Consider the following 16,047-nt stretch of genomic DNA (forward strand, 5'->3'; position numbering starts at 1 on the left):
CCACCTAAAACGGGTTTTTTTTTAATTTTACAACTTGTCATGTTTTGTTTAGTCAAGTCTCATTCTCGAGGTGCGAAATATATGGCACAAATGTCAAAGTTGCCAAATGGACCATGAATGGACCTCACGATACCAGCGCCAACTAACATGGCACAGAAACCCTCAATTATAGTCTTCTGCTTCGCTTTGAACGACATTATTTTTATCCGAATCCTTTTGAGATGATCAGAATTGGAATTATTCTTGGTTATAAATAAAATAATATAGTAAATAAGTTATAAAAAACATTATAATTTCTTATATGTATATGATATACTGAGTGACAAAAAATTTGGCCCTCAAATGTATGCAATAATAGGTAATTTTGTATGGAGAGTGGGCCAAATTTTGTGCCGCTGAGTATATTTACTGAATAGAAGTATATTTACGAACATTTAAATACATAGTTACTTTAAAATATTTAACATAATAAAACATATTTGCCTTATGATTACTTTGATTGACCTATATTGACACCAGAAATCAAAATTATAATAGTTAACAATTACAATATCAACATATTTAGTTACTTAATGTATTAAATGTTATCGTAGTTTGTCATGCAATGCTATTTACAGATGTTAGGATAGCAATATAGAGTCCGATGCGCTTTTGGTTGATTACTGAATTAACCAGATTACTTGTTAAGATTATTTATTTCCCAGATGCTTAGTAACTGACGATTAACGAATCGGAACAACATCGCATCAGACCATTTGACGCCGCATTACACTGAATCTTTATATTTATTTTTATTGCTGGTACAAATTACTGATCCTTTGGTGAATGATATTCTTAAGCAAGCTACAAGTGTGTCTGTGGTATTGTGTCGTGACGCGTCAGAACTACCTACTCGTATATCATAGTCACCACAACGCATTGCGTCAAACAATTATACATATAACCAGGATAAATGTACGCAACCGATTCTGGTCTAACACGTCAGACAAATACAATTCTGACGTTAATTATATTTATAAAAAAACACGATTATCCATATACTACATAACAGTGAAAATCAACTCTCTCGGTAATTTAAGCGTCAGACGTTTAAAATTTAATTCCATTGGCGACGTAATAATGAAAAAGTGTGATAAACAGAAAGTTTTTTAAATATAAGTGTCCTGCATATTTTTATACGTCTATCGTAATGCGCTTAACAATTAATATTACAATATTTAGTAGTTTAACCCTTTTTCAGGCCCCCTAATTTACAAATGCTACTTAGACCAACAAAAAATCATAGATTTTGTTGAGCAAACGTACTGCTGCTGATAAAACCAAATAATATCCGAACAACAGTCATAAAAGCGAATCATATCGCACATGAAATGTTTTAACAAATTCAATTGACTTCATTGATACTGATAAGGAAGCAGAATAGATAGTGCAATATTATTTTGTTCGATACATGCACAATGCCTGAAAAAGGTTTAATGTTGAGGTTGTGTAAGTTACAATACCAAATGCAATAAGTATTCAATCTGTTTTAGATATAGAAAGTTGTTATTGAGCAACTGGAAGAAATCAAAACAATATCATATCGTGTAGACAGGTGTCTAGCATAAATCTCACGCATAAGATTAATAACAACACATAGTGTAATTATAAACATGTGAAACAAAGGGCTATCTAACTTTCAAAATCTCTCAAAGTCAAAAAATAAGTACCTACAATACAAGATGAAGATGACATACTTGATTGGAATTGGTTCGCAAAAGTTTCGCGGGCGACGTACTCGCACCGAATTGCACATTCATTGTTCATCACAGAAGCCTCAAGAAGAGCCAAGGCAGGTCGGCTTCGGGCACCCATCACATCCTCACATGGAACTTGCCCGCTTTGGTGACGTATTTGACCCCCTTGAAGGGTTTGTACTTGGCTCCGTACATGTCGAGCCGACTCACGCGGAGACCGCTCACCGCCAGTTGCGGGATCGTGAAGTGGACGTTAATGCTCGGGTTTGCTCCGGCGGTGTCTGCACCCGACGCCACTGATACCTACCAATAAATACTTGTTATTAGTATAACTACTATGAATGTTGGCATGACACTATGCTAGAACATTCGGATAGAAATGGGGACGCTTCACTAAGGCACGAACTAATTACAGAATTATCTGCAACGGCTTGAATCAAAAGCAGATCATGTGGAATTATTATAATTACGTGGACGGTGTGCAAATAATTAGGAGTCGAAGTGGTCGCCATGACCGTAATCCGTCGGATTTATACACTTTTGGAAACTATGGGGACATTTTTGCAATAAGTAGAATTATGTTTTCGCTTAGCGTAAATATAGGGTTAAGCAACTTTTTTGGAGTCGTCCCCTTAAGTTTTTATTGCGTTACTAAAATAAATGGCTATGAAGCGGTTTATTAACTTACACTCCCTCTAATATTGGGCAGTTTCGGCAACTCGATGCGGCCAATGTCCCACAGCAGCACTTTGCTGACGGGATCATATGAGTACTTCCCCTGGTTGGCGGTCAGGGAACAGTTTAGAACACACTTGGGCATGCATATTTCTATCGCGACATCTGAAAGCGAAAAAATGAAACTAGCTGGCATAATTAACTTTATGACCAAACAGAAAAAAAAACACATAATTTAAGTTTGCCATGTAATATTAACGTGACATACGAAGATAAAAGAGATCCCTATCAACAAAACTCACTTTTGAACCTTCTTTTGAAATTGATTTGCGTTGTCATCGTTCATCTACTATTAACTGTCATATTTCGTTTTTATGATTTTTTTACCGTACAACGGCAAAACCTACTGGTAAAATTGTCCTCCAATATACCTATATATATAGTGCCATCCACGAAAACGCGTGATTTTGACAAAATTAGACATTAATGACATTGTAATAAGAACCACGGCACGCGTCATCGCCTATAGACCGAGCCATATTTAAAAAAAAAAAAAAAAACCCTTCTTGTGTCAAACTCGTATTACTCACTCTCCAAAGTCCTTCCCATGGTCTGTTTGGGCCCGACAGTCAGATCTAACCTCCCGTGGTCCCCGTTTGCGCGCAGCACGAGATTGTGTCTCACGTAGATAGGTATGGCCACCACACTTTGCGACCCAATGTGATACGACATGAGGCGGAAGTTGCCATCCGGCGGGATGAACGACAATATTCGTTCCGACTGTAACGGAAATGGGAATTCTGTCATAATAAAGCTGTTTATCTGGGTGGTGTAGAAACACCATAAAAACTTTTTAACAAATGATTAAACCGCGGAGTGATAGAAGCCCATCAGGTAGACGACTGTGTTCACTCCTGCTGGCTAGTACTGAGGCACCGACTTCAAACTGGTAACTAGATTAAGATTAGATAAAAAAGGCTTATTATACGTATTTTGATTTTCAGTTTTTTCGGCGGTTTAATTTTTTTGTTAAAAAAAAAATATTTTATAATTTTTTGCCACGTTTAGGGTATAGGAACTTATTTTCCATGCTTATTGGCCATATGCAATTAAAAAGTTGGAAAACCCCCGGTTTTTACACACACACACACACGCGCACGCACGCACGCACGCACGCCTTATTCCCAAATGGGGTAGAAAGAGCACACGAAAGTTCAATAAAAGAATTATCAAAATCGAACCACTGTGAAAAATTATGCGTGGTCATACATAAATATATAAGCGGTCGACTTGAGAACCTCCTCCGGCTTTATTCGTCGGTTAAAAACGTCTTAAACAACGTTAGATATCTTGGAATATCTTTTTAACCCTTTCAGCCCGGCTGACGCGTAAACTCGTTTTGTGAGTGAGATCTCACTACATCCTAGATAAGGGCAATTGCCGGACACATTGCGTCCCGTACCCTTGGCCTTGATTCATACCCAGTAGCTATAGTATCATTTTGCCAATATTAGCTAACAAGTTATCTCGTCAACCAGCTCTGCAAAGGCTTTTACCTAGCCGAGTTAAATCGCCTTTCGGAAGCATGATCATCATTTCTGTGAACGAGTTGCCTCGCCTCGCCTACAGGATTGAAGACCCGATATCATTTTACTGATCCTGGCAAACTCGGTAGATTTTGCGTAAGACTTTGCCGAAACGAAAGGGTTAACCTGTGTACCAACTGTTACATCATGCTACCTATAATATAAGGTGCGCTGCAATCTCGCTCAAAACTTGCGGCAGCCATTAGTTGCTGCTACGGATGGCCTCAAGCCTTAGGTCGGCTAATAGATTTTAAAGGTAGGCCATTTTTTTAAGTCTAGGGCGGCGCTGTGCCTCTGCATTTAGAGGTACCTAGCTACTAAAATTAAACACAAAGAACAGCTGGCCGATCAATGCGTTGACAGGAAAATACATCTGCCTTGGGCGTTTTCGGGCCCACAAGCAATAAAGGAGAAACAATTTATTGGATTCTTACCTCCCAACGTTTAAATCTCACACAGGGATGGAACGAGACATCGTCAAACAAACGTGGATTAACAAAAGTGAGTGTCAAGTCAGGCATGCCACTTAGTTTGATGCAGCAATCAATCTGAAATCAATATTTTGACATTTGAAAATCTAATAGACATACGAGTAAAGTCGTTTTTATATTTTTTGTTAGGCACTGCAGGTCACTCTAAGAGCTTAAACACACTTACTACTACATAGTTACCAAGATGCAACTCACATAGCCCTGTATCTCAGCAGACACAGTTGCGCCGCTCTTGTCAATGATGGCGTCAACCTCCTCCACCACATCGAAGTAAGCTTCGTTATTGGCGTACTTGACACCGGACCGTCGCCACGGCACGTTTGACAGCTGACCCGAAGGCAAGATTGAAGAAACACTGTCAATAAAATTCGCAGTCGTAAGTTACGGTGTAAGGAGAGCACGCATACTCTTCAATGAGGGTTTCTCGAGAGGCTATATAAATATCGCTAGATGGCGTTAGTATCGTGAGGTCCATTTAACGTTTCAGTCTTACTTGCGATTGGCTCATTTGAATATTTATCCAATCACAAGCGTGACCGCACGATACTAACGCCATCTAGCGATATTTAGCCTCTCGAGAAACCGTCATTTTAAGGATTGAGTAAGATGCAATGTCTTTGATTTAGGCAAGGTATAAGCCAGCTCAGGAACAGTGCGTTTGGAGGTGGGACCGAAACAAACTGCAAGAGTAGAAGTATGTCTCTCTATATTACAAGTTATGGTGACCGCTATCATGAATATATCAAACCAGACCTCTGATTGCATTGGTGGTCTAATTTCCACATATTCAATATGCCGCAGCCTTAACAAAAATGACATGCTAGCACCATGCTTTCTTTTAAATTTGGAAATTTATTTAAAATTTTTGAATACAGTATTTACTAATACCACTGAGTATTTAACATACTTTGATTTCCCAGTAACTGTGTTGGCAATAGTTCTTAGGATGTTTGGTGGCTTGATTAATTCTTTTAAAATGTTACTCTCTGTTGCAAGTGGGAAACCATTGTCCAGCATTTCGTCAAGAAGCTGTAAAAAACAAATAAAATGTTGCAAGTTACTTATGAACAAAGATATAAACATTTGTGGCATTACAGGTTTAGAATTCCCGAAACAAGTGTATTCAACTTTGATATATAGATTTAAAAAAAAAACATAATTACCTCATATACAACAACATAATTCTCTTTGATTATTGTCTCGGTGCAATCTGAGAAGTAATCCTGAAATATAATTATTGATTGTAAAAAAATATACATTATAACTTGATTATATTTAATTAAAACAATATATAATTGTAACGCCAGCAACAGCTTCATTAACATGAACAGACTGCTCAAAAATATATTAAAGTTTTTAAACTACTGTTTCTACTCTGCAGTGGCACATTACCCTTAACCTAGACCTACACCTAGACTTAGACTTAGGTTTACTTGTGACCTCAACAAGTTGGAAGAAATCCACAAAATTTTGGATTTGTATTTTTTTTTTAATTGTCAAAATTTTAAATTTACTACTTTTAAGAGTAAGTACCTATTAATATTGGTTTCAATAGATACTTACATGCAGACATAATGCATACATGGTACTAAGAGCCAGGCTTCATGATGAACATGTTAGACACTCATCACTACATTTCGTGGTCAACTGGCCACATTAATTAATTTACTTTTACTCTTTTAGGAACAGGTGATGTGATCTTTTTAAGCTCTAAGTCTATAGAATATATGTTTCGAATGTGCAAGGTAAAAAAACTCAGCATTCTAGCCTCCTTTGTCTCAAATAATATCAATAATGCAGATCAAGATAAAAATAGAGAAATATAGGGACACATAGATATACACACCTGGAATGTGTCGACAACCCTGTGCAAGAACTCAATCACAAACAATGGTGCAACTTCTTGCTTGCACACTGCCACTAAAGCCACTCCCCCGCGCTGGATGGATATTAAGTAGTGATGTGGGGCTGCTAATACTGGAGGCACATCCTAGTCAAATGAAAAATAATTAAAACCTTACCTCTTGGCACAGTGCTGGGGTTAAATGGACATGTTACAAACATAATACAATCTAATGTTCAGCTGCCATTAATTGTAATTTTACCTACCAGGTGTATTACTACGGGCATAGTTAATGTACAACTTGTTAATGTACACTCAAATAATGCACGGCCTGATAATCCATGCTTATAATAGTGCCTGACCTATTTTTTTTAAAATACCAACCCTTTAGTAGAAAATAGTAGAAAATAACTTAATTTGGTCCTGGCGCTTCACCGGCCGCTGCCGCGGCACGCTCGCTATGCTCGCTCGGCTCGCGCATTGTAGTCACAATTGGACCTAACACAAATCTATGGTCATTCGAATCAATTGGATTCAGGTTATCACTACATACATAAAAGCGCGCGCAATATTTTGCACACCCTGATAATGCACAACAATGATATTGTACGGCATGATAATTGGAAGCAATAATGCTTCGGATCAGAGGCGTCTCTACCTATAGTGCAGGGTGTGCGTTGCACACGGGCGCAGCGGTGTTAGGGGCGCCGGCCGGGGCATTATGTACCTATTCCATTTTGTCCTAGATGGCGCTAAAGTAATAATTGCACACGGGCGCTACATGGGCTAAAGACGCCACTGTTTCGGATTATGACATTGTACATTATTGCGCGTACATTCCGAGTTGTACATTATTGTTTCCCTATTATTACTACCTACTCAATCTATACAGTTATTTTTTATTATTATTGGGTCTTTTATTTTATTCTTTAATTACTTCAGTGTTTATTACCTTAACATTGTAACGAGGTGTCATACAGCTTGTTTCTTCCTAACTCTTTGTACTGTCTGGTTTAGCACATATTCGAAAAAATAACATTTAAATTCAAATTTCCTTTTCTAATTCCATACCTGTTTAATTTACGTCAAGTAGCCATTCTATTCAGTGCCTCCGAGCTGAACACTTACCTTTCTTTTATCCTAGATCCTATAAATCTCTTAAAACTCCATAACAAGCTCATAATTTACTACTCCTATACGAAGGAAGGTTTTATAATTGTACAGTGCATTTGTGAAGTTTCTTAAGATCATTAGATCGTAAATACTACTGGACTTCAGTGCCATTGAATTATATAAATAAAGAACTGGGCACGGAAACGTAAGTTGATTAACTATGTACTTTTATAATTGTTGATACAGTGTCAAAGCATACCTTTTAGATACTTAAGACCGCGTCTGTTTGTTCGCAGGTGCCCTTTTATTATTATCTTAAATAAATATCACTGTCTGCCCTATTCCTGCCTTCTTCTTCACCCGAACAACTTCCCCGTACACCACCCCGTGACAACATAAGCATAATAATAATGAACATGACATCTTTTCAACATAAGAACATAAGTAAACAGCCAATTAAGTTGAGTAATTCAGTGGTCAATTTTTGTTGAGAATACTTATTAGAATAATGAAAACACAATAAATACCTACCATTCAGACCCAGTACCCATTATTGCACAATTACCTGTATTTTAAAGCCGTAATATTGTGGTATTCTCTTTTACTTACATTGGGAGACGCTCGCTGGGCTTCCAAATAGTAATCACATACTGATCTTGGTATCACACTTCGCCAGTGCTTCTCAAGGAAAACATCCCTGAAATTTGGAAGATTAACGTAATAATGGGTTCAACTGTATACCCACTGTTATGATTAAAAACATACTGCAACATATAAATACTTAAACACTTCAGACAGTATCAGTTACAATAATTATCAGTTCAATGCGAAAAAGTATAAAAATAAGTTAACGTACCCTGAAGGATTTATTATGAATAAACTGTGAATCATGATGATTCAAAATAATTCGATGAAAATCAAAAGTTGTCTCGTATAACAGACAATTATAACTTTACTTATACCTTAACACTAAAATTAAAATTGAGAAAGCTACAAGCTGGCAGTTGCCTGGCTTGACTTGACATTTGACTTATGACAGTTGGCAGCTTTTTTTTTCATCGCAAGTTTTTTAGGCTTAGATCAGAGACCATAATTCATACCCTTTGAAAAATTAATCGTTTGTAGTTTAGGAAATCAACGTTTCACTTGATGTGGCGTATTCATGCTTCGGTTTCGATCATTGTATCTGGGTTTTTCGCATTACAATTACAAACCACGTAATGGATTATGTTTCGCCCGCACTAAGTGAAATTCTTCCTTTAAATCAGTGGTGGTGGTGGACAAACTTTCTTTATTGGGGGCCAAAAGTGAGATATTTTAGAGGAGGGCCAGAATTAAACAAAAAAATATTTGGTTTTGAATTTTTTAATCACCTCACCTCTACTCTACTACACGGCTAGTCTAGCTGACTCCTTTACCCGTGCATCTATTACTTATTCTATTTTATATTAGGTTCAGGGCGATCAAAATAATATTATTTATTATTTACACGGACTTGTTCATATTATCATGTCTGTGATTATTTATCGCGGGCCATATGGCTACTACAAATACTTCAAATGCTTTTGGTAATACTTTAAATGGCTTACCGTTATTGTGGAATAACGCAAACCTATTTCTATATACATTATTTTTAGGTAAGAAAATATTTTAAATTTCATAATAGAGCCATCTTTTAAGGAATAGACTGTACTACTCCGAAAAACTTCAGCTTCTTCTATTTCTAGCAAACTATTTTCTCCATTTTTTTTTAGAGCCTGTAAAATAACTTTTAAAAATAACTTCTAATAATTCTTCTTTTATCGACGATTACTGAGGTTTTTACCGTCGCTTTTTGATTATTTTTAAAGATATTAATATAAGATGCCATTTGTCAGCTTCTTCTAATAAATAAATTTAAAAAAGTCGATGTACGAGCTTTTTAGCGGAGAGCCGACTGCAAAATTTCGTATCGACTTGATATTTTTAAAGTAGTGACCATATTAATATAGATGATTTGTCGTAAAATCCTACGAAACTCGAAGTTCGTGTCGTACCGTCCCACTCGCTCTCGCATTAAATAGTATAAGTGTCAGAGGGACCGCACAACACGAACTTCGAGTTTCGTAGTAGCCCTGCTGGGCTTGCGACGCGACCTGGGTTTTTCTGAATATCTATTAAGACCGGTTTAAACCTGCAAAAAAAATCGCACAAGTCTCATTACATTGCGAGCCGTAAAGCCAACGAGTTTTTAGTAGTCACTCGAGCGCTGTAATGTAACTTGCACGATTGTTCTTGCAGGTCTAAACTGGGCTTTATGCACAGAATAACTAATAATACCTCCGCTAACTAATAGTACTGCTTTATGTGCGAAATCAAATTTGAAATTTACCATTCTTTACATTAACCTGGGATGTACGTAGTTTAATGATGTTTGCGAAGTTCCCACTCCGCAGCTTGCGCGCATCTTAGTTAGATGCTTATACCTCCTCAATGAGGGCTTTCATTTCACAGAGGCGGAATATCGCTATATGGCATATCGTGAGGTCCGTTTGACGTTTGCTCGTGATTGGCTGTTTTTCCATTAGCCGGTACCAGCGCCGGGGCTTCGTTTTTCGTCGATGCCGGTTTACGCCCGGTGAATGGTACAGTACTGACAGCACAATTCATATTATACAACATGCAGTTTTGCCGGGCCGGCCGGACTCAACGCCGGGCCGGCGCCGGTAAGTGAAAAAGCGAGCCGTACATTTTCATACATTTTTGCTTCCCTGGCATCGGCATGGCTACTCCGAAACTCGAAACTCGAAGTTCGTGTCGTGCGGTCCCTCTCGCTCTCGTATTAAATAGTATAAGTGTCAGAGGGACCGCACGACACGAACTTCGAGTTTCAAATTTCGGAGTAGCCCTGCGGCGCCGGCGCCGGGCCGGCTAATGGAAAAACGCCCCTTGGTTAAATAACTAAATCGAGCTAATCGCAAGCAAACGTCAAACGGACCTCACGATACTAACGCCATCTAGCGATATTTCGCCTCTGTGAAAACCTTCGTGAAAACCCTCATACGAAGACGCGTGATTTTGTCAAAATTAGCCATTAATTACATTGTAATAAGAACCATGGCACGCGTCATCGTGAATGAATCTACCTATACTCTATTTTACCCTTTCTACCCTAGCAACTTATCGCCACCTCTCTTGAAACATTGACAAAAAATTGCATTAACATTAAGATTGTTTCGTTTTATTTTGTCTGTACGCAAACAAACTTTTAGTCCGTAAAACCCTAGTATTTAAAACTTAGAGCATGAATAATCTAATTTTTCTTTCTTCATTTGGATAATAGCAGGCGGGATGCGGTGCGGAGGGGACCATTTGTATTTTAATTATTAACTTAAAATGTTTATTCATAGTGCTGTGAAAAACGCTCATTTTGAGGCTTAAAGACTCGAACCCTAAACACGACTCAAAGGCCGCAAAGACGGTTTTTTGCATCCATACGCACAAAATGAGCCTCTGGAGTCTTAAGAGTTCGAGTCTTTAGGCCTCGAAATGAGCGTTATCCACATCATTATCCTTTGGTTTCATTTTTTTTACTTAACTTACCCATTACTACCTAAAAAGCTTGTAAAGCAATTAACAGTTACGTTCTGTCGCACCATAAAGTCGACCTAATAATCACTTATTGCTTAGGCAATATACATATTATGTACATAATCCTACTAATATTATAAATGTGAAAGTTTGTGAGTGAGTGAGTATGTTTGTTACTTCTTCACGCTGAAACGGCTGGACGGATTTGGATGAAATTTAGCGAAAAGTTAGTTTATAGCCTGGATTAAAACATAGGATACTTTTTATCCCGATATTCCCTCGGGATAGGGATAAAATCTTGAAATAACAACCGCTGGGCTTAGAGTCATGAAATTTGGTATGTAGGTAGTTGGACGTCAGGAATAACACATACGTGACTTTTTGACCCGATATTCCCACGGGATATCTAGGGATAAAACCTTGAAATAACAACCGCTGGGCTTAGAGCTTTGAAATTTAGTATGTAGGTAGATAGACTTCTGGAATAACATATAGGCTACTTTTTATCTCGATATTCCCACGGGATAGGGATAAAATCTTGAAATAATAACCGCTAGGCTTAGAGTCATGAAATTTGGTATGTAGGTAGCTGAACGTCTGAAATAACACATAAGAGACTTTTTGACCCGATATTCCCACGGGATACTAAGGGATAAAATCTCGAAATAACAACCATTAGGCTTAGAGCCATGAAATTTGGTATGTGGATAGCTGCACCTCTGGAATAACACATAGGTTATTTTTTATCCCGATATTCCCACGGGATAGGGATAAAATCTCGAAATAATAACCGCTGAGCTTAGAGTCATGAAATTTGGTATGTGGATAGCTGCACCTCTGGAATAACATATACGCGACTTTTTGACCCGATATTCCCACGGGATACCTAGGGATAAAATCTTGAAATAACAACCGCTGGGCTAAGAGCCATGAAATTTAGTATGTAGGTAGCTGGACTTTTGAAATAACACATAGGCTGTTTTTACCCCGAAAAAGGATAAAATCTTGAAATAATAACCGCTGAGCTTAGAGTCATGAAATTTGATATGTAGGTAGCCGGACGTCTGGAATAACATATACGCTACATTTTATCCCGATATTCCCACGGGATAGTTTTGTAACTTAGGGACCCCATACATCCCAGTGCTGTATTATTATTATTTTGTAATGTTTTCTTTAATTGTATACTGTAGTTTTCAAGTTTTTTATTTGTAAATATTTTATTTTGAAAAAATGACTTTCTGACAACTTTCTTGCGGCACATTCTTCTTGGCAATGATGGTCTTTCCGAAAGCGCTGGTAGTTTAAGAAATGAAGTGTAAAAGTGCCCATTGCGGCCTATTTACTGCATAAATGATTTGAATTTGAATTTTGAATTTGAATTGGGAAAACAATTGTAATTTCATTACTGTGTTTAGAGTCTTGAATTTTGTACAGTTATTCACAACACAACCTCAATGAAGACCACGATATAAATTTTGGAAATTTCCAGGGGAATTTTGTAAAATCCCGAAAATTTCAATTGCAACTACCAGACCGAATAGTTTACGCGTGCGAAGCCGCGGGTAAAAGCTAGTAATACATACGTAAAAGTATAAAAAAAAGATACAAAGTGGAACATAGACATCACCCAGTCTTAGTCACAGTTTTGCAGTCTTGAGGCCACATGTGCATCAGCAGTTCTGAAAAAGTTCCACGGCAAAAGGCAGAGGATAAATCGACGGACAGATACATAGCCTAAAGTTTATTAACTGAAATCTTAGTCCTAGCGCAAAAATTTAAGCTAAGCCAGATCTGTCAACAAGTTACCTATTTATTAGTAAGTATCAAAAATATATGTTTTTTTTTTAGTTTGTTTCTTAAATCTGCAATTAACCACGAGTCATAATCAGATAGTCTGAATTTTATCAGTATCAAAAATAATGAAATGATATTTAGTACTTCATCCCTCCTTATCTATAAAATATTGTAATTAATAAAAGAACCCTGTCCCTGGGACTCAAACTATCTGTATACTGATCTAAATCGGTTCAGCGGTTTAGACGTGATTGAATAACAAACATCCAAACATCTTCACAAACTTTCACATTTATAATATCAGTGGGATAGTAGGATAGGATAGGATAGGAGTGGGATAGGAGGCTTTGTTCTGCACTCAGACATAAAAATCTATAATACCTCTTTTTAAGTGATAATGAGGATAAAATCATTGTTTGGGCGTTTTCAAAAATAGTGTACCCTTTCTTTTTTTTAATTTTGGAAAAAACATGGTTTTTCCTTCTCAGAATCAAGAACACAAGCGATTTCAATCGTTTAAAAAAATGTCCCCATTTTTGCATACAAAATTTTATGACTTCGTTTTGTCACGCACATCCATACTGAGTGTGAAAAAAACATTGCAAAACTGATTTTTTTTTAAACTATCAGAATCGTTTGTGCTTTTGATTCTGAGTAGAAAAATCCATATTTTTCCAAAATTTCAAAAATAAAGGGTACACTTTTTTTTTAAAACACCCATTTACTGTTATTTGTTGAGCAGCATGTGGTATATTTTTAGCAAGTGAAAGATATAAACTATAAGGAAATATTACCATGTGGTGTAGCTTTTTGGTATACATCACAAAGCAACATTACAAAAATTAAAATGGAAATAGATCACAGTAATTTAAGTTTAAATAATTATCATGAGCCTACCACAATCCTAGTCTTGGTTTGATGTAACCAACACATGGAAAACATTTAAAGAATAGAGAATTCATTTCTTCAAGATTTTTAGGTGGAAGAAATTAGTGATCCAACATTATTCGCTGTCTGCAACACATTATTTTAATTTCTTTCGCTCAGAACTGCTGTCATGATTTTGGATAAATGTAAATGGTAGACCATTGTGCTACTGTACTGATGTCATAGTGACATTCACATTTATTACTGTTATGCAATTCAGTTTCATTGATTGTAGTTGAAGAAACAAAATTGTTTACCAGGGTGGAAAACATTAAACACACATCGCCCGATGACAAGCAAAACTAACTAAAATTTGTCACTGCTCTTCAAAAATTTGTATCTATACCGAGATACAAGCTTTGTTGTAAGAAGGTATTTGGTACTTAGTGACTTGCTTGTCACCCAACAACATATCAAATTGAATTCCACACATTAGTAAACATACGTATCATTCATGAAATTATTTGTATAACTTTGAATTTGTGGAACTTGAGCAAACTTGAGCCAGTCCTGTCAACCAGAAATGAATGTGTCAATCAAAATTATATTTAAATAGACTATGCTGCTGTTTTAGAAAACAGATGCAAAAAAGAGTTGTTTAATGTTTCTATGGCTTCATGCTCAGTGATAGACCACATGTGTTTCCACTTCAAGAAATTTAAAATCTTAATATTTTAAACTGCACCAAATCACATGTAAACTATAATTAGAAAAGTGAAAGAAATATGGAAGATATAAAATAAAACAATAAAAGATTTTCTTACGTTTTTTATTTGGGCCAGCCCTTACACTTAACAATTAACGGTTGGATTTAGCAACACGTTCCAGCTCATCCTTCTTCTTGATGGCGTATGAGTTAGAGGAGCCCTTGGCGGCGTTGATGAGCTCGTCGGCGACGCACTCTGCAATCGTCTTGATATTTCTGAAAGCGGCCTCTCGGGCTCCGGTGCACAGCAGCCAGATAGCCTGGTTCACGCGTCGCAGTGGGGACACGTCCACGGCCTGGCGACGCACGGTACCGGCGCGACCGATCCTAGTAGAGTCCTCGCGCGGCCCAGAGTTGATGATAGCCGTCACCAAAACCTGCAGAGGGTTCTCACCGGTCAGCAAGTGAATGATTTCGAAGGCGTGTTTCACGATCCTCACGGCCATCAGCTTCTTGCCGTTATTGCGTCCGTGCATCATCAAGGAGTTCGTTAGACGCTCCACAATCGGGCACTGAGCTTTACGGAAGCGCTTGTGTGCATACCTGCCACCGGAGTGCGGTAAATATTTAGCGTATTTCTCCTTCACGGAGATGTAATCCTGCAGGGACATGTCCGAAACTTGCACGTCGTAGCAGCTCCATCGCCCAAATAGTTTGATTTCGGGAATATCAGCGGCTGGTGGCGGAGGCAGGTTGTCCACGGCCATGCTGCCCGCTTCCACGCTGTCGTCAGCCCAAGTTTCTTCAGCCATGGTTATTTGTGGCTGCGAAAAAACAATAGCTTATGTTAAATTATGCCAAAATATACAATAATATTGAAGTTTTTCACACTTGAATTCCAAAAATACTTACTTTTAGGCTATGAAATAGCGACTATAACCTCGTGTTGTCAATGGAACACGATAAAAAGGAAGTGAATTCGGAATGTAAAGTTGGCGTCGTACTTTCGGTGTTACCATTGTATAAAAAAAAAACTTTAGTTGTACTTCACCGAAAAGCGGAAGGTAAAATTTCTACCAGATTTTGTTTTAAATTTCTACTGAGCGGAGAATAAACAGAACATATTAGATGAATACAAAAGGAATTTTACCCAGATTCGCCATGGCTTCACCATAAGAGCGTTGTCACATTGTCCGATCCGATATCGGTATCGGATGACGATAGACGACCTCCGATAGCCGACACCATGTGCTGCTTGTCACATCAGACATCACATATTTCCGACAAAATCGTTCCGATACGGCCGGCTCAAAATGGCCGCCACGCATCGGTCTCTGCACCTCTGTGCGAACAAATTTAGATAAACGCATAGCACACATACAAACTTTATCGTCCGACAGCCCACGTGTCCGATGGTGCCGTGAACGTATCGGTGTCGGCTCCGATATCCGATATCAGGCCGGACAATGTGAAAGACAGGTACCTATTTCATATAGCACGTACACAGCGGCCCAAAGGGCCCCAACGAATGGGTTTCGTTGGTTCTGTCTGGACGGCTTAGCGAACACCAACGATCGTTCGTTGGCGTGTGCCGGCGATCCGAAGTGTGGCGGTAACATTGGCGCGTATACACCGGTCCAACGAACAAAACCCATTCGTTGGC

At 38.0% G+C, this 16,047-nt stretch overlaps 2 protein-coding genes across 3 annotated transcripts; both read right to left on the reverse strand.

Moving 5' to 3' along the window:
- Positions 1-271: 271 nt before the first annotated feature.
- Positions 272-8,460, reverse strand: cm (AP-3 complex subunit carmine). The gene is made up of 10 exons (XM_074086424.1): positions 8,301-8,460; positions 8,054-8,141; positions 6,335-6,478; positions 5,652-5,711; positions 5,396-5,517; positions 4,684-4,843; positions 4,432-4,545; positions 3,002-3,191; positions 2,425-2,576; positions 272-2,039 (listed from the first exon to the last, which is right to left on the reverse strand). Exons 1-10 carry the CDS (start codon positions 8,333-8,335, stop codon positions 1,854-1,856), a joined length of 1,251 nt encoding a protein of 416 aa, XP_073942525.1. The 5' UTR covers positions 8,336-8,460; the 3' UTR covers positions 272-1,853.
- A 6,031-nt stretch (positions 8,461-14,491) lies between these two features.
- Positions 14,492-15,407, reverse strand: LOC141438653 (small ribosomal subunit protein uS7). 2 transcript variants are annotated; one of them, XM_074102528.1, is made up of 2 exons: positions 15,297-15,407; positions 14,492-15,208 (listed from the first exon to the last, which is right to left on the reverse strand). In XM_074102528.1, exon 2 carries the CDS (start codon positions 15,194-15,196, stop codon positions 14,537-14,539), a length of 660 nt encoding a protein of 219 aa, XP_073958629.1. In that variant the 5' UTR covers positions 15,197-15,208; positions 15,297-15,407; the 3' UTR covers positions 14,492-14,536. The 2 variants fall into 2 exon arrangements, with proteins under 2 accessions (XP_073958629.1, XP_073958640.1); XM_074102539.1 differs by having other exon boundaries at positions 14,492-15,225; positions 15,297-15,391.
- Positions 15,408-16,047: the final 640 nt, after the last annotated feature.

Source organism: Choristoneura fumiferana, chromosome Z (genome assembly GCF_025370935.1).
Source record: "Choristoneura fumiferana chromosome Z, NRCan_CFum_1, whole genome shotgun sequence".
Taxonomy (NCBI): Eukaryota; Metazoa; Arthropoda; class Insecta; order Lepidoptera; family Tortricidae; genus Choristoneura; species Choristoneura fumiferana.

Bases quoted from the DNA above. Each gene is read 5' to 3' on its own strand.
- LOC141438653 (XM_074102528.1), bottom strand. From the start codon at position 15,196: ATGGCTGAAGAAACTTGGGCTGACGACAGCGTGGAAGCGGGCAGCATG.
- cm (XM_074086424.1), bottom strand. From the start codon at position 8,335: ATGATTCACAGTTTATTCATAATAAATCCTTCAGG. The intron at 6,479-8,053 runs GTAAGTAAAAGA...TCATTTGACTAG, and splicing joins CCCAGCGAGCGTCTCCCAAT to GATGTGCCTCCAGTATTAGC. The intron at 5,712-6,334 runs GTGTGTATATCT...ATTATATTTCAG, and splicing joins GGGTTGTCGACACATTCCAG to GATTACTTCTCAGATTGCAC.